The following is a 24,889-nucleotide window of genomic DNA, read 5'->3' as shown; positions in this document are numbered from 1 at the left end:
AATATATATATATATATATATATATGTACCGTTTATGCTCCCCCGCCTTTCTTTGCTTTGGTTTACCTTTTTCTTTTTTGGTGGTGGGGACGCTGCATAACCGTTTGCACAAACTACATTTTATTTTTCTTGGTTGCTAGGAGCGTGCTGCCGTGGCTGGAATGTACAAAATCTTATACGTTCTAGGATGGATGAGCGGGTTGGTCGGTAGAGGGCATCTCTTTCTGTCACACATCGACGTCCCTGCCTTTCGGTTTTCCCGTTCTTTCTATTCACTTTTTTCTTTAGGTCACAGCAGCATATATATATATATATATATATATATATATATATATTACATAATTACGTTTTGTACAGGCCTGTGCAACCCCACGGTGTGTTAATGTGCTTGAGATGTAGGGATAGTCTCTTTTGTCCGACTGTTTACTGAACTCATAAACTTTCGAGCGCATGGTGACACATCTCTTGGTTGTGTTTCTTTTTTCCGTAGCTTTGCTTGCCAAAGGATCGCTGCAGCGTTATGCCTGTAACGGACGTTGCCCTGCCCCGGTAGCGTCGGTACCAACGGTTGCGGAGCCGCCACGGTTGGTACCGATCTTACGGCTAGATACTGGGAGCTGTGATTTTCCAAGTTATTGCACCAAGCTGCGGTTCCAACACGTATTGTTTTTGGTGACCTTACCGTATGATTATTTACGAATATAACATGTCATAGTTACAATGAGTTAGCTGGCACTGCGCTACCTTAGTTTGATCGCCGCTATGATGCCCTGTCAATAAATGCGTTCTGTTTGAACTGACGTTTAAAGTAGGATGTCACTGAGACACAAGAAACTGAGCGGCATTGGGTTTATACGTCTGCCTTTCCCATCTTGGCTAGTACATAGGAATAGGCTGTCAGACGGTTTATTGTGCAGTGATTCCAACACGTATTATTTTTCGTGACCTTACCGTATGATTATTTACGAATACAACATGTCATAGTTACAATGAGCCCACCGTTATGACTACTATCTCTTCCCTTCATCCATTCTCCGCCCACCTCATATTGTGAAATTGCCGTGACGATTTGTCATCTGCTGCGTTCTTTTTGAGTTTTTTGTAAAGTGAGATGTCACTGTCTGGTTTACCATTTGAGCGGGGTCGAATTTGTGTGCTACGTTCTCCTCCAGTGGGATTTTCGTGTGTGACAGGTTTATATGCTCATAGTATCGTTTGGTATTGTTGCGAACTGTTCCTCCCCCATTTGTGTGTCTCTGCGTGGTGAGTGTGGGGACACTTATCTGCTGCCTGACGCCGCTGCATCCTTGCCCTTTTATACTGCGTAGTATTAGGGCGATGTCCCACGATGGGGATGATGGTTCGCTTCAAGATGTCAACCCATATTTACTGGAGTTGTGTAAGGACCCGGTGGCGTGGCGTGAACAGCGGCGGCGTGCGCTTCGTGAGAAGGTGTTTGGTCGTGGAACCGGAGAGGACAGTGATATAGCCGGGAGCAGGGTCGGTAACATCGATAGGAGCACCGCGGTAAGCGCCCTTGATCCGCTGCCTAACACTCCAGGACCGAATGGACCGACAAGAAAGTCAGCTGAGGATCAAGAGGCATATGTGTTGCAGCAAATCATGTCGCATAAGCGGAAACGTGAAGAAGCCACCGCCATCTTCGGCAACACTGTCGCAGTGGAGGCACCCACGGTCAAAAATTCAGTAAAGGAAAAATTGCTGTTAAAGTTGCAGAAGGGGAAGTAATACATGATGTGGTGTACCTCTTTTTGGTTTGTGCACATGGATTGCAGGCGGTTTTAAGGATGGATGGTTGTGGTTGTTTTGCGATAAAAATTGTAACTGTCTCAGATGTAACGGACTAATCGACGCCTTATTGCTGCCTCTTCTTTTTTTTTTTTTTGATAGCCGTGAAACACCCTTTCTTCGCCTCCAGACTTTTTTTTCATTCTGGAAGCGCCGCTTTAAATAGCGCTAGCTAATTAAGACCCCCTTTCCACAGCCTGGAAAAATGAGTCGACTCTATATATTTTACAAACTGCTTTTGTTCACAGCGCTTCTGCAACTAACCGTTGTGTGCCCGTCCATCCACACTGCGAAAGCCGAAGCGAGGGAGAGCAAGTCACTGGGTTCTTCAGACACCTGGGGGTGTGTACTCTGTACTGCCGTAGTTGCCACGGTCTCTCAACTGGGTCAGCTACATCAAATACCAGCCAAGGACGCTCTGGGCCTTTTTTGCAGCTTCTTCAGGTCTGCTGAAGCCGTCCTTTGTAAGACCGCTTCTCTTATTCTGTTGGAAGGGGCATTGCAGTTGATTGATGAGGGAAGGACACCTGATAAAGTTTGCCAGATAATGAAGTACTGCGATACTGAAGAGTGCATTCTCTTCCCGCCTGACAAAAATGACACCTTGCCTTTACATAAGCTACGAAGTGCTTACCGCCTGGATGGCAGGAAATTGGTGGATGCCTGCCGAACGTTCCCAACTCTTTGCCGGCCTTTGTTTGAAGATTCCGCGCATGATAAAGATGGGGATCGATTCTCAACATACCCAGCGAAACGTGGAACGGATTGGAGGGGGCGCGATTGTGATGACGACGATGCACGGGTGTACCCAGGTCGGAACAGTACTGACTCCCAGAGGGATGAGAATTGCAACGGCATCTACGGCGTGGAAGAATCGAGCAAAAAAACTTATGAGGAATTGTGGTGCAGCAACTCATCTCCCATGGGCGTCATTGCGGTCGGAGACAGCGCAACGGCCGACTTTGGTATTCCCTTAGGATATGTTTCGATACTTGATCTTTCCTCAGAGGCGGTTGCTAATATAATACCTGTGCTTGACAATGAGATAGACTGGCCGATGCTCTCCGGCTTAACTGGTTTCGCCAACTCTACAAGATATGAACCGGACGTCGATGGGCCGATGACATCGGTTTACAGTAAACTTGTGGAGCTGAATCGATGTAATCACCGTGATTATCAAAATCTGGGACATAATGGTGCTAGGAGTGGAAGTATTCTTTCTATTTTGGACTCAGTCGCCAGAAACCGTTCCGAGAGTGTGAAACCCGCTTATGTCTTCTTTTCTATGGTTGGGAACGATGTGTGCCCTCGGCCGCAGGATGCACCCACCCCACTTGATTACTACCATAGCCTTTCTGAGGCAGTGAAGAAAGCGGACTCCTTCTTACCACCCGGAAGCCATGTTCTTATTGTTTCTCTCGTGGATGCACGCGCTGCAATTGGCAGTATCGTTAATCGGATCCATCCCATCGGCACCCTCAACAGCGACGTAACGTACGGTAATCTGTATGATTACTTGAACTGTCTGCAGGTTTCGCCCTGCTGGGGGTGGCTTAACTCGAACGAATCGGTGCGGAACGAGACGTGGGAGCGAGCCAGCGCAATGAATGCAATGATATCACGCGTCGTGGATGAATCAACTAATTTAGAAAACGTTAAAGTCCATGCACTTGGCGACGTTATTGGCGAAGTCGTTAGCAGTTTCGAAGGCCCCCTATGGAAACTTGTTAACCCGGTTGATGGTTTCCATCCTTCTCAAATCGCCACAGCGCTTATGGGGGCTCGCGTATTTGCGAAAATGCAAGACCTCGGTATCTTACCTACTGAGAACCCGTTCAACGGCGACATTCAGAGGCGATTTGGGGACCAGGGGGGCTACTGATGCGTTAGAGTACATCGGACAAACCTGGTGGCGGCTCCTTCTGCGCCTGTAAGGTTCCCCTTCTCTTTAGCGCACTTTTGCAAAAATAAAAAATAAAAATCGCTGCCTTTTCGTTATCTCTTCTTGAGGTACCGATTGAGCGTTGAAAAACGGTGCAAGTGAGTCTGATATGGATTGCCTTTTTTTTTTTTTTCGGATTGTTGTTTCCCTTTGCCCGCGCCGGAATCCATAGCCGCGAGGGGGTATGTCACATACCTGGCGTGTCTTTCTGTTTTTGTTGTGGGCGTGGAACCGCATATTTTTCAATTCGGATGTCGTTTTACTAATCTTGTTTGACGCGCTTTCGGTGCAGTGCAGTCTATTTACGGTATATATTTTCTTTCCTTCACCTTTATTGCAACCTACGCGGACCGCACAGGATTTTTTACTTTGTCTTCGGGCTCATTTCACCACGTCCAAATTTTTTCCGCTTCTTCTTTTTCCTTTTTTTTTTCTTTCCCCCCTCTTGTGTGTGTGTGCTATCAGTTATTGATCTTTTACCCGGGTGCTACATCTATCTCTTCTTTATGGACTCGACTGTTGATTTTACTGATTTTTCTTTCCCCATATGGTGGTGACGGTGGCACTTCTGCTGTTGGTGGTTGGACCGGGAAAAAAACGTATCGAGCGTTAGAAGGAGTTCACTAAATTGTTCCAATGAGTTGAGCCGGAGCCTTCACATGAGTTTTTCAGATATCTTTTCTTGCCTTTTCGCATATGTGCAAGGTACTCAGTGTTGCGTAAGCTGAGCCGTTAGCTTCACCCTCACGATTGGTTCTTTATATTTGTTGAAGTTTCCAGCCGTCTGGTCATGGTTACCGCCAGTTTTGAATGTTGCGGTTGTGGGCAATTGATATAGTCGGTGGCATATATTGTTTTTGCTTTTCCTGCTGACTGTGGGTCGAAATGATGAGACAGTTTGGGGAGGGGATTAAAGTCACGCAAGTTTTGCGTTGTCAGACAACCACCCACATTTACCGTTGCATATAGTCTCTAGTTACCCATTTTTTTGTCCACTCTCGTCTGTTGTTTTTGTTTAACTCTATGATGATTTCCCCCCCGGATTTACCAATTTATTCCCCGTCTCTTTTTTTCTTTTCAAAAGGAGGGTTTTTGTTGTGAATGAGTACTACAAAATAAAGGAAGCAAGGTCCCAGAAGGCAGCTAGAAAACCAGTTTCCAATTTATCCTCGTTTGCTTGCATTGTTGTATATAAAGGTACAGGTTTGTCCCCCTATATATACATATAGGTTTCGTCCCTTTTTCGTTGTTTGCCCCCTTATTTTTTGCTTACTTTCACCCCTTTCCGGTGATCTGCACGGATGGGTTCATGCCAGGCGGTTTGTGGTGCGGCTACGAGTGGCAAGGGACTCACTGGCCGGCAGGTCGCCGCTGCCCTTAAGTATGCGAGCAAGCCATCGGGTGAAGAGCACGAGGAGCGCTCAAAACTCACCGAGGACGCAGAAAAAGAACAGGAAGATAACAACTATGAAGACAATATGGTAGCGTTAGAGCAGATCACTGAAGAAGAATGCCGTAATGGGCGATGGCTAAGTGTTCTGTGTCCTTATGGCAATGGTAAGGAACCCATGAATGTGTACGAGTACGCCCCCGATGTGTTTTACCTTTTGCGGAAACTTGACGGCTTTGACAAGAAGACATTTGCTGATGAGTGGGATCTACCGAATGAGCGACAGGACCTCGAGCTCAGTGAGGGCCGCTCTATGGCGCTATTTCTCGAGTCGAAATCCAAGCACCTGTTGTGTAAAATCATTGCAAAGGTCGAAGTAGACGTGCTGCTCCATTTGCTTCCGCGTTACGCGAAACATTTTCATGAACATTCTAATACCCTGTTGATGCGATTTTATATGCTTCTTCGTGTGGAGGTTCGGGGAGAATTAGGCTACGTACTTTGCTTTGGTGATGTGTTTGCGCCGTGCCGCACGCTAAATGAGAAATGGGATTTAAAGGGCCGCCGGCCAAAACCCGGGAAATACAAGCACTTTGCAAAGCTTTTTCAGCACCCATACGATTCGACCACAGGTCAAAGTACGACACCTGGCACCGACACAACGCAATATTTTCCTTCTGGGACAGGCATCTCTGGTCTGAAAGGAATGCCGAAAGCGACTGATAAAAACAAACTTGCGACGAAGAAGGATAAGGACCTGACACGCTATTTTTGGTTAGATAAGGAGCAAAGGGAGAAACTTCTTCTCACCCTTCGGGACGATTGTAAGTTTCTTGCAAGTGTGGGGTTGATGGACTACTCCCTTCTCATAGGCGTAGCGTACGAGGAAAAGGGGATATCCAACCCGACGAAGCGGCTTCGGAGCATGCGCATGCCGTATCCCCGTTGCCGACCTCCCGAGGGTGCGATGGAAAACAGGCCTGAGTGGACGATGAAGTACGGAGGTGAACGTGAGTTTTCGGAAGGGATTTTCAGTTTGTACAACCAAGAAGTGTACTACATTGGTGTCATTGATGTTCTAACACCATATACATTTAAAAAGAAACTCGCAAAACTCTTCAAGTCATTTTTGTGGAGGATGGATACGCTATCAACCATACCTCCGCTTAAGTACTGCGAACGTATTCTTCAATTTACCGAAGACATTTTTCGGTCGCATGTCGACGGCAAAATACCTCCACCAGAGAAATAGCACGCACTAATTTGCTCGCAACTGCGTTTATTCTCTGGAGAGCATGTTTCATTTTCCTGGTAACTATACACCCCTCCCCCTTCTAAAAGCAGCTGGAGGAAAAAAAAAAAGAATGGCACCGTTAAAGAATATGCCGGTGAACCATAAGTCTATTCCTTTATGTGTTTTCACCTTGCTGGCCCTTCTTTTTTTCTTTTCCCCCGCTCGTTTATTCAATAATGTTCTCTTGTGCTGTATAACTGATGCTGTTTGGCGCCTGTGCCGCAGGAATTCAAAACGTAAAGTGAATGTATATATATATGTATGTATTTATATGTTTTCCTTTCCTTTCATTTCTTGTTTGTGTATGTATTATTTCTTTACACTATTTGAGGGGATATAAGTAAAACTGTTGGTAGGGGTAAGGAGATTACACGCAATGACGCAGAACATTCTTTTGGACCCCAGCATCCGTGACTGGGTTCTGTTCCCCCTTATTGCGTTGGTTATTTTTGTTGGAATCCTAAAGCATTACGCCTCTATTCTGATGAAGACCAGCGCGTCTCCCAAGATGGAGACCATGTGCTGCGCAAATACGGTCAACTGCGCACGGCACCTTCTCTCGGAGGGAAGAAAACTACCGTCGGAGGCTTTCCAGCAACGCGTAAAGGCATTGCGTGAGGGGCCCTTGAAAAAAAAGATTGAGGTAAACCCTATGGAGATCATGAATGACCCTACCGTTCTGGGCGATATGATGAAAGGGAATGTGTTGTCGATGCTTCCAAGCATGGGAATGATGATGCTCGTCTCCTACTTTTTCTCTGGCTTTGTCGTGGCCAAGTTTCCATTTGTGCTTGCATCTAGGTTCCGAGGGATGATGCAGCGTGGCGTGGAGATTGACGACCTCGACTGTAATTACGTGACGTCACTCAGCATGTACTTTCTGATTATGTTTGGCTCCAACAGCGTCCTTCAGCTTTTACTCGGAGAAGGGGGCATCCCAGACGAGAACGCTATGATGATGAATTCAATGAGTGGTGGAGGGCCTCAACAACCGGTAGATTACAACAAAGTTTTTAAATCCCTGTCGGACGAACTGGAGTACGCACAAGACAAGCACCGGTGGGTGTACGGAGATGCCCCCCGTTTACTCCTTGAAGGTAAATAGTAGCAGCAGCAGTGTACTTCAATGGCTGTTTGAAGCCAAATTTCAGGAAAGGCGTATCGTCCGCATTGTGGTTGTGTTGTTTATTTTCCTTGCTTTCATTGTTTTAATTTTGAACGATGATAGGAGATGAAGTAAAAAGGGATGAGAGCTGAGGGATAGGGTAGTCGAAGGAGGGAACGGGTACTTCTAGTCCTGACAGAGGAAGGACAGAAGGTTAATCAATACACATACTAAAGGAAATAATACTTCACACTACTCTCAGCGCATTTTGTTGCTGCCGCTGCTGACGACACTGCTGGCTTGTGTCACGCGATGGGTGATTTGTGCTGTCCTCGTTCCCAGACGAACGCACGAATAATTTCTCTTTCATTTCGTTTTCTGCCTGTTCGGGAGACAAAAAAACTCCGTATAGATTAGTTTTTTTCCCCCCTTATTCCTGTGGTGTTTCAGTCGATTACCATTGTTTGCCCAGGATATCCCCCCCCCCAAAAAAAAAAGAAGACAAAAACAACAGTGGAAGCGGAGTGAAAGTAAAGCGAAAAAAAAAAAATGGCGGTGCGAGCTCTGAGGCCCATCGCCACACGAAATGCATTTCACGATGAAGAACTGGCCCGTATGAACCACGTTCACGATCTGCGACTTGAACCGCTGGGAAGCCAGGTTCCTTGCACATCAAAGAACCAACCTGTCAGCACGTTACCAAGGGTAAGACGTCACTGTATGGCGTTTCATTCACGTATTAATGCCTTGGGTCAAAGGGAGAGAGATAGAGTTTTAGGACCCACAGACTGGAAACGGACCCTCCGAAGGTCGTCAGGGGAATGTTTTTATGGCTTTAATTCCCGAAAAAAGGCGGTGCGACGCCGCCTCAAAACTGCCACGGAAGTTGAAATTGGCGATCATTTCACCGCTGGGCGTCTTTCGGTGCTGGATGTTATTAACGCCCAACATCGCGGTTGCGGTGCCTTGTATAACAACGCCGTAACAACCTCGACACTTCCTCCGCTGAATGAAGGGGAATCGGGTCACCACTCAAGGTGTGCTCTGAAGACCCTTCGCAATCTTCTTCTTCCTATCTGCAGGCTATGGCTTCGAAAGAGAGGTAAAAAAAAGGTAACCTTGGCCCCGAGTGAATCACGGGAGAAACTTCCATCGCCGCGGACGCGAGAGAAGGTGATTGCTGTTGGTGTTGTTCTTTCTTACCTGCGCCGCCGATGTCCATTATCTTCTCACAGCTTTCGCCAACTACGGGAAGCGGCTGTGATTCTGCAGCGTGCTTACAAGCGTCACAAAACCTACGTGGACGCGCACGTGGAGTTGAATTACAGAAAAATACGAGCCAGCGTGGAGGAGATGTACCTGAAGGACGTGGAGGATGAAAACAGGCGGGCTGAGGAGGAGTACAATGGACTAGATATTAACGGGAGTGATGAGATGAGCCTTGAGTTTCCCAGGTGTGGTGAGCGCCTTCCGGAAATATTTATTCGCTACGAGCTCCGCAGTTTATACTACTGTTGGATGTGGCTCTGTGTCGAAGCCGGATCTAATAGGCGTCTTCCAACATTTCTCTCACAACAAAAGTTGTATTCCGTACTTGACAACGTGTGTTACATCACGAGTGAAATGCGTGACGATCGGTTGGTTCGTGCACACTTAGAGAGGCGTCCAAAGATGGTAGTTTCATACTATGGTCGTTACGATCCATCTAATGAATGGAAATAAATATGGTGCGGGGGTTTTAGACCCAAGTAAAGTGTAGATCTAAGGCATTTATGCGCTTGCGTGAGGGCATCCTGATTGACCGTATTGACGGCTAAATATGAGGACAACCAATGAAAAGTTGTCGGTTTTAACGTAAATAACAACAAAGGCAATAGATGGAAGGAGCAAAACAAAGGACAGAACGAAGAGAGAAAAGGGTTGTGGAGGAAACGGCACCGTCGAATAATCGTCGGCAGTCGTACAAATGCAAAATCAGCACGCGGTAATTATTTATGGTGGATGTATTTGTGCTTCAATCAAAAGGATGGGAGGAGTGGTGATGTATATTCCTCATCGATAGGTCCTTTCATTTCCGTATAGCGGTGGACACATATTTGTTTGTGGTTTTCATTCGCTTTTAATGAATGTGCAGCCCTCCCTCTCTGCGTATGCACATGGCACTGAATGTGACACCTCTTGGCTCTCGATGCGCAATAAAATCCTGTGGGTGGATGAGAGAAAATGAAAGTTACAATAAATATAAAAGCGTCAGAAGAGAGAAGAGTCATGTCGGTTGCCCATTTCCGGCACGTGTTTGTGCCTCATTTTGTTTGCATGTATGTACGAGGTACACGTTTCTCTGTTTTTGTTAATTTCCTTTTCTTTTTCTTTATTCTGTTCTGTTTTCTCTGTTACCCTCTGTTGACGCTTTGTTTTTTTTTTTCCTTAGAGTTAAAGGGGGACCCACCTGACATGGAGTTTCTTCTGTCACGTCACAAAGGGGGAAAAGTGCTTTTCATTCTTTTTTTCGATTTGATTTTGTTTTCACAGTAGCAGGTGGATGGCACCGTATGGTGATTCAAAACACAAACATTTTTATGAGATGTTGGTGTACAGAAAAAAAAAAAGAGGTAAAAATAATGGGACAGAAAAAAAAAAGGGAGTGCGTGGTGTAGAAGAATACTAGGGGTTTCAGCGAAAATAAATAAAGAGGTGAGTAGGAAGGGGAAAAGAAGAATAGGGAGGAAAAAAAAAGACTAATAATTTTCATAATCGCACCGGAGGCAGTTTCCTGTCTTCTGGCCGTGCTTGTTGCCTTCTCATAACCTAATTTTATAGGAATCTAGCTGGATGACAAATAATTAAAAAGAAGATGATTGAAATGTTTATGTGCACTTGGGGATTACTGAGTGCAAATTGAGTTGTGGACGTACGGGGCCATTTTTTTCCGCCCCATTTTTCTTCATCTTTTCAACTGGCAGTTTCAGCTAGATTGGGCATCACTTTCGCTTTTTCCAAACCCACAAGTTCGTTTTGTTCTTGTCTTATTTTTGCTCCACTTTTCCACTTCTCCCCCCTTCTATTTCCTTGTTTATTTGTATCCGCTTCATTTACCGTCTAACATATCATGCAATAATTGCCAGTGATCGACAACCTCTTGAAGATGTGTTTTTCCCTTCCTTACTTTTTTGTATCGATTCGTATATTCTTTTTGTTTGCGTTTGTTGCAGCACGTTGTTCTTTTCTCACATGACCAACCTCACCTCTACATCATTGCCCAGCCGCATCACAACGTTCTTTCGCTATTTTTCACGATATCAATTTCAGTATTAATATTATTATTAGTTGTTATTAGTTGTGGTGATGTAACATAACATGCAGTGTTGGAAAGGGAGAGGAAGTGTGTGTACGTGTGCGTAAGCATGAAGGAACGGCACCGTTTCTTTAAGCTTTAAGGTTTTAGAAACGTTTTCTTTTTTTTTTCTTTGCTGGCGCTATTTTTTTTTTCCTTTCCCCCCCTCTTCTTTCCCCCCTTTCCTTTTTTTCTTTTAAATTCACCGCTCATCTTTTTGTTTTTCCTTACTCCTGTCTTTTCTCACAGCGCCTATACCTTGTTTCTGTTTTTGTTTTCCCACAGCATTCAGTATTCATTAAAGTGCATGCGCGAATTCTTTGTACTGCGTGTAGGCGCGGTGCATTCGTGTGTGATTGTGCTGTTTGTTTCGTTGATTATGTAACGGCATTTTCTTCCCTTTAGCAAAGGAAAAAATAATATTATCTTTTCGTTGTTTTAATTCCTTCACCGCTTCCGATTCTAAATGGTGCTCTTCATCTCACTTCTCTATCTTGAGACACGCTTTGAAGAAGAAGGAGAAAAGGAGGATATATATATATATATATATTTACTATTAGTAACACGCACAAAAGGGGTAATTCATCATGCACCTTCAAGTTTATCTCGTGGACGGCAAACGGCAGTACACTTTAAAGAAGATGGACCCGGATGGGAAACCAACACTCAGCGCGCATCCCGCACGTTTCAGCCCCGATGACAAATACAGCCGTCACCGTGTAACCATTAAGAGACGCTTCAAGGCACTAGCATCGGAAAAACGCCCAAAGCCACTTTAAGCAACACAGTATATTATTCAGTGGGAGGGACGTGATTTAATTATATTCTTTCTTCTCTTTTCTTTTCTTCTTCCCCATTCGGCGTAGTTGTTGCTGGGGGAGAGGGAGAGTGAGAGAGAACGGAAGCCTCTTTGTCGAAGCTATTAAAACTACATGACGAAGGTTAAAAGTAAGGTTTCTATTTTTCTACACTTCTCTCTTCTATTCCTTTTTCTCTCTTTAAACATTTTGCGGTGTTTACCTTACCGAGTGGTGGTTGGACTTCTTTTCTTCCTGACGTGGAAGTTTCCCACTTTACTTTTTAACATTAACACATGCTGCGCACTTCTCCATTATTATTATTATTGTTTGCACTGATTAGTACTGCATCGTGCAGTGGTAGATAGATAGCAAGGACGTTTGGAAGTCTGGAGGAGCAGCAGATTGTTCAAAGCCTTAGCTGTCTGCGCCCTGTGGCGGAAGAGAGTTGACCCTCCATGTTGGGTGTGAGGGCGTGTTTTTCACATTCCCCAGCACTTTTGTTTGGTGCCTTCCGGCCCACGATGCCGTGTAAAAATAGCGCTGACCGTGGGTCTCATGAGCGTAAGACCCCGTGGGACGCTTTGCGTGAGCTTCGCGTCCCACCTCGCACGACGGTCGACAGCGTGGCTACGCTTGATAGTACGCTTGATATGGTTGGATACCAGTTGTTCCGTGACGGTCTTCTTTCCCCACCACCCCTCAGTTTCCTTCAGCGGCGGCAGCAACAGCTCCAGTTCCCGAAGCATCTCACACCGGAAATGCGTAGACTTGAAAAGGAAAAGGAGCAGTTAATGGCACGCATGCGGAAGAACGGGGTGGTGATTCGGCGAAGTATAAAAGAAACGTTTTTAACAATTGGTTGTGATGAAGCTGGTCGTGGACCACTTGCTGGGCCGGTGGTTGGGGCGGCCGTATGTCGCATCCCACGTTCAAGTTTTAACAACGATCTAAAGGCACTGTACGATGCCGATGAGGAGTTTCAGATATTTGACAGCAAGTCAGTTTCGGAAACCCAACGTAAAGTCGTATATAACAATATCACCGGGTACCACAATTTGTTTTCATTAGTGGAAGACCAGGACTTCGTGGTTCACCATGCCGGGGGCGATTCGGTGCCCGATAATGTGCTGAAGAAACGACTTCCTTCACACACCAAACTGGGCAAACTGCCTTTTAAGAAGCTTCTCTCCATGCAGACGCCGTATTTGATTTCATACCACGGTAGCAATGTTAGCGGTAATTACTTGTACTTTTGGGCCATTGGTATTGCAAACCACACTTACATTGACACGGTTAACATCTATTCCGCCTCTATGAACACCATGCATCGATGTTGCCTCGGTGTTTGGGATGCGCTGAATGATGCGCGTTTTTCCTACCATGTAGCACCTCGACCCAAAAACTGTTCCATTGCCCAGTATCTGTTCTCGAGGTTTTGTATAACCGCTGCAAACGATGATCGCCGGCGATATGAGGTTCCCGACCAAATCGACTTGGTAGAGGGTGCGATTGACTTTTTTGACGCAGAACCTGTCCAGCCTCCATTGGTCTTAGTTGATGGGCACACAGCGCCCTACGAAACGGTTGCCGTTTTCACTGATGTTCAGACAGGTGGCTGCGTGCAGCCGATCATAGAGGGCGACAAGCGCAGCCTTACAATTGCAGCTGCTTCGTGTCTTGCCAAGGTCTCACGGGATGAGATAATGGACTATCTTGATCCATTGTACCCAAAGTATCACTTTGCAGAAAACAAGGGCTATCCTGTGGATCATCACATGCGTGCTGTGAAGAAACACGGTTTGTCCTCCATCCACCGTAGATCCTACAGACCCTGCGCGGAAGCGTTGGCAAGGCAAGCGAGGCGCAAAATGAAAGATAGCCACTCATAGAGAGAGGGAAGCTTTTGCGACTGAAGGAGAGAATGCTTACATTTCTCTTCGTATATACATTCACGCCCATACACTTCGTCAAGTACGTTTGTGTCACTTGTACCAGAAATGTGCATGATTTTTACTGCTCTATGAATTTTGTATTGTTGTTGGCAGTGTATTGTTTTTCTTGCGGTTTCTCCTCACCTTTCTTCCTCATCTAACTTTAGGCAGTTGAATTCGTAGGGGACGTCTTCCGCTTGTGGTGCCGTTGTGTGAAGCCGCGGATTGTACAGTCGGTAGGACATAATCTTTATACTCTACTAGTTACATGCCCATTTGCTGTGTGCTTCAAAGACAAACAAGCCAATGAGCACATCAGCAACAAGCATTTCTGAGGCAGACAACCCCCCGCACACCTACGCGGCCCCAGGTGAGGAGGCTGTCGCACTTATAAATAGGCGGTTAGCGCGCATTCATGACGCCGTTGAGGAACTGCGGCGAGCCGAGGACATTGAGACAGCGGAGTTCCAAAATTTTAGTGCGCGTATGGACGAAGAAGAGACCACAATAAGGTGCCTTATGGATGAACTGGATGCTACCAAGGAGGAGTTGGTGGAGCAAGCAGAGCATGAAAACTTGCGGCTGCGCACCAGCGAGCTTTCCGAAAGGATACAGCGGTTGTTATGGACTGAGGCGTGCCTTAGTTTGATGGAGCAACACACAATGGAAAGGGTAAACACCCTTTGGGGTCACTTTAGTGGTGGAATGGTCGGAGTTAAGGGATCTGGATGGGATAGACAATCTGTCCGCCTGTTCAACCACCCGACGCAGCTACAAGGGAGCCATCCTTCCCTGGAAGAGTCACTAGGGGTACGCTGTAACGAAACTCTTTGTGCACCTGTGCGTAAATTTGCTCCCTTGTCACCAGAGTGTGAACGACTCATGGCAGTTATTCGCAGCTCATCTTGCGATTCTGAAACGGTTAGTGAAGTGTTAGCGCAGTTTGGTGATTCCGGATCGCATATTGTGAATAAAGCGGACGAGGAGGGCAACACAGCACTACATGTTTTGTGCGGTAAACACAATTTTTCGACGGCTGTCCTGAAGCTACTACTGAAAGCGGGTGCTGATGCGAGTGCGAAGAACGCTCAGGGCCGCTCTCCGTTTCATATCGCTTGTCTTAACACGTCTGACGGAGCCGCTCAGTTGAAAAGGGCGCTACTGGGGGCCGGCTGCGACGTCAATGAGCGTACGGACGATGGTGAGACAGCAGCGCACATGTGCGCCACCGACGATAGGCATTTTGATTCTCTTCAGTTTCTTTGTAGTGTTGATGCAGATTTGTCTGCGGGTGCGTTTTTTCAAGGAGTGTGGTGTACTCCCATAAAAGTAGCCCAGCTTAGTGGGGAAAGAGCTTCGCGCACATTGGAGTACTTGAAGCTCTGTTAACATGCACCGCAGATGATGCGTAACAGTTGTCACTTGAGCCCATGCGCTACATCGTTTTGTTTTTTATTCAGTTCTGCGTCGAGGCCCTTGTTCGCGAGCCGCCGCCGTGTGACCTCCTTTCTTCCCTTTCCCATTTGCCAGTTTAACGACCTCGGTGGCGCACGTGTCGTCGCCGGATGCTGGTTTTACCCATTTTGTGGGAAAAGCTAACGGATGGAAGGAAAGCAGTGGGAAAGCACTCCTTACGGTCACACAAATGAGGGCCCAAATCCTTGTGATTCTCCCCCTTTTTTAGTTTCGCTTGTGTCATGTCTAGTTGGAATAAACTTTGCAAAGAGCCTTTTGTTTGTTGGGCGGCGGGGGAGCAGAGGGAGAAAAAAGAGAGAAAATGTTAATTGAATCACTGCTTCCCTGTTTTTTGCTAAAAGCGGTTGCCGGCGGTTTGACGGTGATGGTGCTTGCCTCCACTTAGCCGTAGGCAAAATGCATTTTAGAATTACGGATTGAGCGCTGTAACGGCGTGAATCACACATACGCGCAGGATTGTTGATAAAAATCCACGTTTACCATAAAGGTATAAAGAGGTGTTTGTGTCTGAGACATGTGTTTACTGATCTCCCACTCCACCTTCTTCCGTTCCATTTCGCTTCCATACCCCAAAGTGAGGGTGGATCATTGATATATATATATATGCGTGTGTGCGTGTAATGACAGCAAGCTGCAAGTGGGAGAAAAAGCAATGAGGAAACGGTGAAGGAGTTTTCTTTTTTCAAAAAATCCTTTTAGTCTTACTTTGTCACCGTCAATCTCCCCTGCTTGGAAATACCCAGGTATACAGAAGGAGGGAAACGTGCATTCTTTACTTCTTCATGCCCTTCTCCATATCTTCCCGCGATGAATAAGCATTCGTAACATTTGTTGGACTGTGCTTGCTTGCGACCGTAAGATAAGAGAAAAAAGGTGGGAAAAAAAACAGCAACACAAAGGGGTCTAGGAATATAAAACGGAAAGAGAAAGTAAGTATATTTTATACATCCACACATATATACGTATACGTATATATTCCAACAAGGACGCGCAATGGCAGAGACGACTATCGGGTTTAGGTGCCAGGACTTTGTTTTGGTGGCAGCTGCGGGGCTAAATGCGTTTTACTACATTAAGATAACGGATACGGAGGATAAGATCACGGAACTCGACTCTCACAAGGTGGTGGCCTGCGCGGGTGAAAACGGGCCGCGGACGCACTTTGTGGAGTACGTGAAATGCAATATGGCGCTCAAGAAGATGCGCGAGCACGGCCGTATGATAAGCACACACGCTACGGCATCTTTTATGCGTAATACGCTTGCTGGGGCGCTGCGTAGCCGTGACGGGTTGTATCCTGTCAATTGCCTGCTCGCTGGTTTCGACGTACCGGCATCCGCGGAGGACGATGTTGCAACAGGTGCGCACCTCTACTATCTGGATTACCTGGGCACACTTCAGGAGGTGCCTTACGGCTGTCACGGATACGGAGCACCGTTTGTTACCGCCATGCTTGACCGGATGTGGCGTCCCAATTTGACAGCACAGGAGGGAGTTGAGCTAATGCAAAAATGCTGTGATGAGGTGAAGAAGCGAGTAGTGGTAAGCAACAATACTTTTATATGTAAGGCTGTAACGAAGGACGGCGTAGAGCGAGTGCAATCTGTAAGCTAGAGAAATCAACTTCGCCATGCTTCGGATGGTGTCACTTGTTCCTTCGGCATGTATTTATCTCTGCTTCGGGGGACTCCCCCCGCCTCCCGTTACCAGCTCCACACTTCGCCTTTCGTGTTGTTTGCGTTGAAAAATAAACGGAAAAGGAATTGAAGAAGGAGAGCGAAAGAAAGAACCATGGGGATTTTATGGCACGAGCAACGGCTAGGTGGGCGGCTGGTGAGGGAGTGAATTCAAAGGTAAATACTTTCAGCTTTTTCCTTTTACGAGCGGCATTTTATTCCCTCCCGCGTGATGTCGTCACAAAGAAGTGGCATGCAATGGGAAATGTGTCGCGAGTTTACCCTCTTCTTGTGTGTAAAATGCACATGTCGTCGCTGTTTTTTTTTTTTTGCACGTTTTCTGTCCATGGAAGCATCATCTTTCCTCTTTCGTCCCCCCCTTATTTTCCTTGCCCTTCTTGAATGCTAAAACCGAACACACGCATAACATCCTTCCTTATTAAGAAAAGTAGAAGTCTGATTTGCATCAGATGTCAAAGGAGCCGGGTCACTGGGACTTCTTTAAACTTCCTCCTTTCTTCACGCTGCAGCCGTCGCCGAGTGCGCTAGAACGGCAGATGGCACTGTGGGGAAATTTGGTGATGGACCACGCTGCTTTTCATGCACAACATAGGAAACGTGACACGTGCCCACTTCTTCGATTGTACAGCTGCAATAGTGGTTTGTTTCGGAATGAGACGATTAATCGCCGTCTTCGACCAGAAGATGTCAAGAAGGTGATTTCATCGTTAGTGGCACAGTGGTCTGAACACTGTGTTCTGACGTCTGACGGCGATGGTATGGGAGATGCTTCTGTATTGGTTACAACTAGTAAAGGTGGGCTGAAGGAACTCGAGCAGTCACTGCTTGCGTGGATTCTCGAGAGGGGTGCAGGAACAACAGTTGCGTACTTGTCGCAGAAAGGTGTTGTTATGACTTTTGACGAATTAGTTGATGGCCAATGTTTGCTTTACAGTCGGGAAAGTGAGCAACTTCTTCCACGGTTGACACAGGAAGCAGTTCCAATCGAGGACGTGGGCGCACTTTCCCAGGAGCAGGCGGTGCGGTGCTTTCTTCACACTCTCGCCGAGCGGCCCGTCTCCCACAAGGGCTTGTTCAGTGTCACATTGTTCAACCTAGATGGCAGTGACAGGCGGCCGTATGAAGGAGTGAAGTTTGGTGGCGCAGCTATATGACGGGGACAACTTCCTCCGTACGGAAGCTTCTTTGCTTTTATGAGAGTCGACCCGGTATCTGTCAGTAGCTGATGAGTTGACACGTTCAATGATTTAAATATATTGTCTTTCTCTCTTTTTTTCAACGTGGTCCTCTACGTGCCGTTGGTGTTGGAATCCCGTCCTCTCAGTGCACGTTTATTCTTTACACATGATATCGAGTGGTACGCCACAGTTTGATGTTTCGGGGGGTTGCGTTGCAACGGTTGTTGTTTGTTGTATCTCTCCTTTCCAATTTGGTTCCCTAAACCCTTTTCTCGATAATGACTGCGCAATACTTTCAATGTGTGTGTGTGTTGCTGCAAAAATATGGTGGTTCATAAATGGTTTTCTCTTCATGAAGCTAGATAGAGAGGCCACAACAAGCAATGACGTCCAACGTGAAGGAACCTGACGGGCCCTGCAACATCGATACCATTCGTCAATATGTAACACCGTTAAACTATCCATTAGAGAAGATGAGTGACATGGCGGAAGAAATGCGCGCCGAGTGCAAGGAAATTGTGGTAAACGCGATTGAGAAGCACGAAGACAGCTACGAACTTGCGGCAAGACACATCAAGGAACAGATGGACAAAAAGTACGGCCCTTCATGGCACTGTGTGATGGGTGAGGGATTTGGCTTCGAAATTTCATATGAGATGAAGCACCTTATGTACATGTTCCATAAAGGTTATGTAGCAATTGTCGTCTTCAAGGGGTTGTAGGATCAGCCGCACCTGTTTACTGGAGAATGTAGATATTGGCTGTACTTTCGGCCAGAGGATGGCGTTGGGAGGAGGGCAAGAGGACGGAGCAAAACAGCAGAAATGCCAAAATAGATGTTCTGGATAGCTGCGCTGGGGGCGAATCAATAACGGACGCTCTGGTGTGTGATGCAAGTGGTACATCAGAACTTTTGAGAAAGGAGAACATGTTGTTTTACCCCTCCAGTGTTGGGCGCCCTTCTTTCGTAAAGTACCTTTTGTCCCCTTACCAAAAGTAGTTCTAGGTAATGTGTTGTGACAACTGGGTTCCCTTCACGCTTTGGCCTATACTTTTCCGCTCCTGGCTCATTATCCTCGAGTCTCTTTCTTTTGTTTGTTTCGTTGATTTTGTACCGTCGTGGTCTCCCGTTCTCCGTTTGGTTGTGCCACTCTATTTCTTCATTTCCCCATCTCGCTCTCCTTACTCTCTGATGATATACACAGCTTCGCTCAACATTTTCTTAATTTTAAATATGTTGCCGTGCCTCAACGAGGTTAGTTAGGGGGCTGCGGCGTAAGATGGCTATGGGAAGAGTTTCCGTGTCCTCGCTGCCATCAAATGTGTCAGCGTGGGTAGAAGCGCTCCAGCGGGCGTTGCATCTCAAGGTGGAGGATTTGCATTTGCCGGAGCACTTCCATTTAAAAAATTTATCGACGGGATGCCGTTTCTCGCATCTGAACACGCCCCCCACCGTGGGAGATAAACGCGAGAGTGCCGTGCTTGTTTTACTCTCACCTGCCGCTGGTATGCCGCCAAACACGTTTCAAGAGATGTGTGTCACACTTACTAAGCGGACACCTCATCTTCGTCACCACAAGGGTGAAATGTCGTTTCCTGGTGGTCGTCTAGATGGTGAAGAACAGGCAGCAGCAGCAGCACAACGCGAGACAGCTGAGGAAATTGGTATCGACAGTTCACTATACGAAATTCTTGGGCCCCTGCGTCCGTTGGCTCCCCTCAGCGGCAAGTCACACGTTACCCCTATTGTCGCAGTCACCCAATGTTCAGTAACGCCCCTCTGCCACAGCCCTCATGAGGTTGACTCCATTCATTACTTGCATCTCTCGCCGTTGTTGCTTAATAGCAAACAGACACATTGCCGTTTGCTCAAGTACCTTCCTAGTTCGTCTGGGGTGCCCCTCCACTTCCCGTGTTTTTTTACTAGCCCGTCTCAGGCGAGGTACTGTGATCCAGTCTCTCCTTCACCTGGACTTCTCCAGTTGTTGCAGGAGGATGGTGGCCACGAGCCACTTTTACCCAACAACTTTCCTGGAGAGCTGGTGTGGGGAGTCACCGCATTCGTCATGTGCGAATTGCTGGTGCGCTTGATCACGGCGTTGGGTGGGTCCGGAACCGCCCTGGGTTGCAGTCCGGCGATTGCTCGCGACCCAGAGCACCCACTTGGAAAGCGTTAGTTGTTCCAGCGTTAATTGAGGGAGGTGGAAGCGTATTGGGTTTTATACTTTTTTTTCCTGTACCTAACACACACGCACAAAAAAAAAACTTTTCGTGTCGGACATGATTAGACCTGTTTCCCCGGTTTCTGATGTAGGACCTGCCTTGTCTGAACCCTTCTTTGTTTGCTTCGTTGCTCTGCCTGATTTTGTGTTTTTTTTGTGAGGTGTGTGTCCGTGTGTGTGAGAAGGGGAATAGAGTGTTACTTTTTCAATATGTTGCACATACCACGCACGGCAAGTCTGTTACTAGCCGTCATTATTGCTGTTGCTTCGTTGTCGGTAGTAACCTCCGTGGCGGTTGGTGTGGAAAGCGTAGATGTGGCCGTAGAAGCCTTGCATGAGGCCATCATATCGCGAGACGTCGCAGCCGTCAAACTCCTGTTAGAAAAGGGAGATCTCAAATCGAAACTTAAGGGTTACACGCCCTCGCCCTTCTATTGGGTAGCTGACGAAAAGAACGACTCCAAAAAGCTTGACGAAATAATGAACGTGTTATTGGAAGAGCTTGATGGCGAAATAGAGCACGATTATGGCAGATATCATCCTTTGACGCGCGCTGTTCATAATCGCCTGAGCCATGTTGTGGACACGTTGATCCATTGGCCTACTACCATTAACGAAGTTCTCGCGACCTATCTACTGTGTGATGACGTTGGATTTGTGCCAGAGGGTGTCACGATAGTTGTGACGGCCTATAGCAGAGATTGCTTCTTCAAGTTTCCCCAAAGAGTGGCATACGAACACAGCAAAATAGCGGCAGTGATACGGCGTCGCCACAGGGAGAAGTTCCATGAAGCGAGCAAGAAGTCTTCTTCCGTAAAGTTCGACTGGGAAAATCCCTTCTTGACCCCGCCGGCTGGAGTGAAACCTCCCCAAAATCAACATGTCATGAACCCCAGAGCCTTCACTGATTTTTCCCAGGCGTTCATGTACTACTTCTTTGGTGAATGGGTATCTCCATATAGGTTCCTATACCATGCAATGTGGGTGGTATTTGGACTTTTGGTGTGCCGTGTAATTGTCACTGCTGTGCGTGAAAGGTCTGCACTCGCACCTGTGGAGCCACCTCCCCTTGCCGAGTCCCCTCAAGGCGACATGGCTGCCGCTCCCAACACTGAGGACACATGATGTTGTCATAAACCTCGCTATGGAGCTGTTTCGAAGAGCGTTTATTATTTGGTTGCCTGATACTATTGTATTAACTTGCGCCCCCCACTCACTGACGTTGATTACAGCGGTGGTGTCCCGCGGATAGTAGTAAACTCAGCGCTGATGTGGTGCTTTTTGGCCTTGGTTGGAAGTACCTGTGCTTCCGCACCTCAGTTGTCGGTTTAAGTCGGATTGTTCTCTCTCTCTCTATCAATGAACCCTTTGCCACGCACACTGTCAAAATGATTTTACGATTAGTAAATCAGTCACTTTTGTAGTTATTTTTTTTTTGATTTTTTTTTTTACAAAACCGAACTCTCATAGAGGATGGCTGCATCAGAGGCAATGCGGGAAAAGGCTACATCCCAACTGTCTGCACTGCTGCAGAAGATGGAAGAGTTCAGAAGTGAACCCGTCAGTGCCATGACGTTTGCCAGGGGAATAGTGGACAAGATGTGCTCCACTTGTAGGGATAAAGAAGCTTTTCGTGACCAACTGATGGGTCTACTAGCCAACTTAAAGGGTTTGGACGGCGAGTTGTTGAGTTTAGGACCAGACACTATCGCCACTATGAAGCCAAAGGAGATGCTCTCAGTGGAGGAACGCCGCAAAAGGGACCGATTCCTAAGGAAACGGATTCGTGAGCACATGCTGCATGATTCCACTAAGATGCTTTGCTCCACCTGCAAACTCGTAAGGCGCGATCGACTTAACGTCAACCAGTTAGCACTTGATTCGGAGGAGAATGGAACTCACTTTGAATACAACTTTGATAACCAGTGTCAATGTAGTAGCCGTAGTGGTAGCGAGGCGGCATCTAGTACATCATCATCATCTTCTTCGTCGGATTATGGAGGCGGCGAGGGAAGCAGTGAAAAATCGTTGAAGGGTTGATTCTTTAAAAGTATCTTTGTAAATGTGAAAGTGGCAAGCAAGCAGTCTCCTGGCGCATTCCACAGGGTTTGCACTGCGGGCGATATCCTTACAGGTGCATCTATCACTCACTTCCATCTAGACAAATATGTACATGCCACTCCTCACCTTTCCTGCCATTACAACTGGGTGGTCTGTTTTTTTTTTTTATTTCTGCCTTTGATCTACTGCTTTTTTTTTTTTTTGGAACTTATTCCCCCCCTAATTTCCTTCATGTTATGTTACTTGCGTACGCCTTCTGGGAAGGGATGCTATCGGGAAAATAGTTGGCGTTTGTGAGGAAGTCAATGAGCGCCAGTGTGTCTCCGGGCGCTGCGTCGCAAGAATGCGGTGCGGAGGGAGAAAGTGGAAGACACAATTGTGGTTTTGAACCAAGGAACACTGCGGATGGAGACGGCAGGGAGCTTTTGGTCCGTGAGGCGCTCAGCTTATTAGGTCGGATGCGGGTAGATTTAAGTCACATAAAAGAATCGGCAAACATAAGGGACAATACCGAGCGCACCATGTCACTGCGCGCGAACCGTAGCTTAGTGCTCAAAGGGTCACCGGACAGTAAACGACTGAAAGGCCACGTGTCATCTTGTGGTGTGTACTGCGGAGGCGCACTTTTCTTTCCATTACCCACCGCCCCAATGACAAGTCTCATGTTGGGTAGTGATGAGGGGAGGGCGGTTCGCCACCGACCCAAACAACCGGCGATTGAGCCATGCACGGCTTCGGCGGCTCCTCCTACACTTCCTCTTAATAAAGCTGTAAACCATAAAGGCGCCTCAAAGGGGGACGAGAGGATATTGCAGAATCCTGCGGGGGAACGGCAAGGGTTACCGGTGAGGAAAGAAGCCCGACACTGCAACCCAAATAATGCTGATGACTGCAGCGATGATAGCTCTGAAAGCCTTACCAACTGCTCTGCTGAACTCGCAGGTAGCGTTCATGAGAACGTGGACGACGTCACCCGAAGTGACGAATTGAAGGTTCGTGACTACTTACGGCGGCTAAATATTGTGGAGGCCGAACTTAGCGAATCTGAGGAGCCCATTAACGATCCCGTGTTGAATGGAAGCGCGCTCCGTCGTCTTCTTCTCGCAGCCCTGCACCTCAGCAATGGGAATGGAGAAACCTTCAATCCTGTGCATGTTGCGCCACCTAAATGCCTTGATGACGTTCGCCTCAACTATGTCGCAGCTATGGGCACGCTCCGAAACTTGCGAAAGGTGTCAGGGGTTTCTGTGCCCCACGAGTGTCGAATTATAAAACCTGAAAGTGTGCTTGTCAAGGGCAAATCGCGGGTTCTTTTTTCTCTGTTGAGGGTTATTATTGAGGCATGTTTCCCGACAACCTGCGAAAAACTCTGGAGTTCACCCTCACTAACGTGGCAGGTAGACTCAACTGCGGTGGGGTACCAACCGAGTGCCATGCGTAGGCTCGAGCGGGAAGTGTGTGACTTCCTTTATTTGCAGAAGATATTGCCTGACCCCGTTGCCCATCGTTTACCACCTGATGACGCCATAGTTCCTCCGGCCCTACAAGCCCCATTTTTGCCGCCACAGCGACGACTCTGGTGCTTACGAAGGGACAGTTTTTCTTCCCTTTACATTCCGTCAGTGTTCCCTTTCCTGACGAACGGTGCAGCCTTATGTGACCTCGTTGATAAGGTTACAGGAAGTCATCTCCCTGTGCATAGAAATCCTCGGATAAAATCGAACTGCATAGACAACATTAAGGTGGCATTCGATGAGCTTCATCGGTATTGCCCCGCGCGAATGAGCTCCCTGTTTTTGAATGAAGCTCACCGGGTGTATCACGGTGACAGGTGCTACATTTTGCTTCTCTTGGAGGATATCATGCGGTTTGCTGCCGACGTTCCTCCACGGCGCCAACCTCCGAAACATTCTGACACGCCCTACTTTCCCACTGCATCAGCACCCTCTACAACTGCTCCACCGCCACAACTGCAGTTGGAAGTATGTGTGCAACCCCGTCAACAAGAGCAAAGGCGGCAGGGTGCAGGTCACAGGCTGTCGAAATCACAAGAGCGAAGGGTAGCGCGTTGCCTTATCACTTCTCCACTTACATGCTGTGCTGCTGCAGGATCCAAAGGGAGGAAAGTGGGGGACAATGTTGCCTCCACTGCGCAGACGACGGCCCCTGCACCGGTTGTTGTTTTGAGTGGGTTGGATTACGCTACCGAAGAGGTTGAGGAACTAGGAACGTGGGTCACGGAAGTTCTTGGATCCGACTTTCGATACGTAGCTGCAGATCAGTCCTTTTCGTTTTCATGTCGGTCGCTTTGGTTGCGGGATTATCCCGTGCTGTTCTCGGACGGTGTTGTGTTGGCGCATCTGATTCGAACTCTCCAGCGGAGGCCGTGCGTGGAACTGGAGTCGATTGAATTGCAAGCAAAATCGGCGGCGGCGAAGCGTCGAAACTTACGTAAGTGCATTTCTTACCTGCAAACGGAGAAGCGCATCCTGCTAGACGTTCCGTTGCTGGATGAAATGCTTCTTTCGGGGAGTCTTCAGGCTGTGTTGTATGTGGTACAGTCTCTCAAGAACACATATCGGCTCGCGGTCAGAGGTTGATATGTGGGTGCTGTTTGCTGCAGATGTGTTGTTTATGAAGAGCACTCATG

General features: G+C 47.3%; 17 protein-coding genes across 17 annotated transcripts; all 17 read left to right on the top strand.

Annotated features, from left to right (window-relative positions):
• Nucleotides 1–1,338: 1,338 nt before the first annotated feature.
• Nucleotides 1,339–1,749, top strand: TbgDal_X5830 (hypothetical protein, conserved; the record flags this gene model as incomplete). The annotated part of the gene is made up of 1 exon (XM_011779460.1): nucleotides 1,339–1,749. One exon carries the CDS (start codon nucleotides 1,339–1,341, stop codon nucleotides 1,747–1,749), a length of 411 nt encoding a protein of 136 aa, XP_011777762.1.
• Nucleotides 1,750–2,014: 265 nt separating this feature from the next.
• On the top strand, nucleotides 2,015–3,691 carry TbgDal_X5820 (GPI inositol deacylase precursor, putative; the record flags this gene model as incomplete). Its single annotated transcript, XM_011779459.1, has 1 exon — nucleotides 2,015–3,691. The coding sequence occupies one exon, from the start codon at nucleotides 2,015–2,017 to the stop codon at nucleotides 3,689–3,691; it is 1,677 nt and encodes a 558-aa protein (XP_011777761.1).
• Nucleotides 3,692–5,052: 1,361 nt separating this feature from the next.
• Nucleotides 5,053–6,393, top strand: TbgDal_X5810 (phosphatidylinositol-4-phosphate 5-kinase,putative; the record flags this gene model as incomplete). The annotated part of the gene is made up of 1 exon (XM_011779458.1): nucleotides 5,053–6,393. The coding sequence occupies one exon, from the start codon at nucleotides 5,053–5,055 to the stop codon at nucleotides 6,391–6,393; it is 1,341 nt and encodes a 446-aa protein (XP_011777760.1).
• A 43-nt stretch (nucleotides 6,394–6,436) lies between these two features.
• TbgDal_X5800 (hypothetical protein, unlikely) lies at nucleotides 6,437–6,775 on the top strand (the record flags this gene model as incomplete). Its single annotated transcript, XM_011779457.1, has 1 exon — nucleotides 6,437–6,775. One exon carries the CDS (start codon nucleotides 6,437–6,439, stop codon nucleotides 6,773–6,775), a length of 339 nt encoding a protein of 112 aa, XP_011777759.1.
• Nucleotides 6,776–6,811: 36 nt separating this feature from the next.
• On the top strand, nucleotides 6,812–7,540 carry TbgDal_X5790 (hypothetical protein, conserved; the record flags this gene model as incomplete). The annotated part of the gene is made up of 1 exon (XM_011779456.1): nucleotides 6,812–7,540. The coding sequence occupies one exon, from the start codon at nucleotides 6,812–6,814 to the stop codon at nucleotides 7,538–7,540; it is 729 nt and encodes a 242-aa protein (XP_011777758.1).
• Nucleotides 7,541–8,089: 549 nt separating this feature from the next.
• On the top strand, nucleotides 8,090–9,262 carry TbgDal_X5780 (hypothetical protein, conserved; the record flags this gene model as incomplete). The annotated part of the gene is made up of 1 exon (XM_011779455.1): nucleotides 8,090–9,262. The coding sequence occupies one exon, from the start codon at nucleotides 8,090–8,092 to the stop codon at nucleotides 9,260–9,262; it is 1,173 nt and encodes a 390-aa protein (XP_011777757.1).
• A 501-nt stretch (nucleotides 9,263–9,763) lies between these two features.
• Nucleotides 9,764–10,075, top strand: TbgDal_X5770 (hypothetical protein, unlikely; the record flags this gene model as incomplete). Its single annotated transcript, XM_011779454.1, has 1 exon — nucleotides 9,764–10,075. One exon carries the CDS (start codon nucleotides 9,764–9,766, stop codon nucleotides 10,073–10,075), a length of 312 nt encoding a protein of 103 aa, XP_011777756.1.
• A 1,386-nt stretch (nucleotides 10,076–11,461) lies between these two features.
• On the top strand, nucleotides 11,462–11,653 carry TbgDal_X5760 (nucleolar RNA-binding protein, putative; the record flags this gene model as incomplete). The annotated part of the gene is made up of 1 exon (XM_011779453.1): nucleotides 11,462–11,653. One exon carries the CDS (start codon nucleotides 11,462–11,464, stop codon nucleotides 11,651–11,653), a length of 192 nt encoding a protein of 63 aa, XP_011777755.1.
• A 476-nt stretch (nucleotides 11,654–12,129) lies between these two features.
• TbgDal_X5750 (ribonuclease HII, putative) lies at nucleotides 12,130–13,563 on the top strand (the record flags this gene model as incomplete). The annotated part of the gene is made up of 1 exon (XM_011779452.1): nucleotides 12,130–13,563. One exon carries the CDS (start codon nucleotides 12,130–12,132, stop codon nucleotides 13,561–13,563), a length of 1,434 nt encoding a protein of 477 aa, XP_011777754.1.
• A 348-nt stretch (nucleotides 13,564–13,911) lies between these two features.
• Nucleotides 13,912–14,994, top strand: TbgDal_X5740 (hypothetical protein, conserved; the record flags this gene model as incomplete). Its single annotated transcript, XM_011779451.1, has 1 exon — nucleotides 13,912–14,994. The coding sequence occupies one exon, from the start codon at nucleotides 13,912–13,914 to the stop codon at nucleotides 14,992–14,994; it is 1,083 nt and encodes a 360-aa protein (XP_011777753.1).
• A 1,080-nt stretch (nucleotides 14,995–16,074) lies between these two features.
• Nucleotides 16,075–16,695, top strand: TbgDal_X5730 (20S proteasome subunit; the record flags this gene model as incomplete). Its single annotated transcript, XM_011779450.1, has 1 exon — nucleotides 16,075–16,695. One exon carries the CDS (start codon nucleotides 16,075–16,077, stop codon nucleotides 16,693–16,695), a length of 621 nt encoding a protein of 206 aa, XP_011777752.1.
• A 532-nt stretch (nucleotides 16,696–17,227) lies between these two features.
• On the top strand, nucleotides 17,228–17,932 carry TbgDal_X5720 (hypothetical protein, conserved; the record flags this gene model as incomplete). Its single annotated transcript, XM_011779449.1, has 1 exon — nucleotides 17,228–17,932. One exon carries the CDS (start codon nucleotides 17,228–17,230, stop codon nucleotides 17,930–17,932), a length of 705 nt encoding a protein of 234 aa, XP_011777751.1.
• A 407-nt stretch (nucleotides 17,933–18,339) lies between these two features.
• On the top strand, nucleotides 18,340–18,678 carry TbgDal_X5710 (dynein light chain, putative; the record flags this gene model as incomplete). The annotated part of the gene is made up of 1 exon (XM_011779448.1): nucleotides 18,340–18,678. One exon carries the CDS (start codon nucleotides 18,340–18,342, stop codon nucleotides 18,676–18,678), a length of 339 nt encoding a protein of 112 aa, XP_011777750.1.
• Nucleotides 18,679–19,236: 558 nt separating this feature from the next.
• TbgDal_X5700 (NUDIX hydrolase, conserved) lies at nucleotides 19,237–20,133 on the top strand (the record flags this gene model as incomplete). The annotated part of the gene is made up of 1 exon (XM_011779447.1): nucleotides 19,237–20,133. The coding sequence occupies one exon, from the start codon at nucleotides 19,237–19,239 to the stop codon at nucleotides 20,131–20,133; it is 897 nt and encodes a 298-aa protein (XP_011777749.1).
• Nucleotides 20,134–20,388: 255 nt separating this feature from the next.
• TbgDal_X5690 (hypothetical protein, conserved) lies at nucleotides 20,389–21,303 on the top strand (the record flags this gene model as incomplete). The annotated part of the gene is made up of 1 exon (XM_011779446.1): nucleotides 20,389–21,303. One exon carries the CDS (start codon nucleotides 20,389–20,391, stop codon nucleotides 21,301–21,303), a length of 915 nt encoding a protein of 304 aa, XP_011777748.1.
• A 348-nt stretch (nucleotides 21,304–21,651) lies between these two features.
• TbgDal_X5680 (hypothetical protein, conserved) lies at nucleotides 21,652–22,218 on the top strand (the record flags this gene model as incomplete). Its single annotated transcript, XM_011779445.1, has 1 exon — nucleotides 21,652–22,218. The coding sequence occupies one exon, from the start codon at nucleotides 21,652–21,654 to the stop codon at nucleotides 22,216–22,218; it is 567 nt and encodes a 188-aa protein (XP_011777747.1).
• Nucleotides 22,219–22,544: 326 nt separating this feature from the next.
• TbgDal_X5670 (hypothetical protein, conserved) lies at nucleotides 22,545–24,839 on the top strand (the record flags this gene model as incomplete). The annotated part of the gene is made up of 1 exon (XM_011779444.1): nucleotides 22,545–24,839. The coding sequence occupies one exon, from the start codon at nucleotides 22,545–22,547 to the stop codon at nucleotides 24,837–24,839; it is 2,295 nt and encodes a 764-aa protein (XP_011777746.1).
• Between the last annotated feature and the right edge of the window lie 50 nt (nucleotides 24,840–24,889).

The sequence above is a fragment of the Trypanosoma brucei genome, chromosome 10 (assembly GCF_000210295.1).
Source record: "Trypanosoma brucei gambiense DAL972 chromosome 10, complete sequence".
Lineage (NCBI taxonomy): Eukaryota > Euglenozoa > Kinetoplastea > Trypanosomatida > Trypanosomatidae > Trypanosoma > Trypanosoma brucei.
Note: the sequence above shows the minus strand (reverse complement) of the source record. Positions and strands in the feature narration are given on the sequence as shown.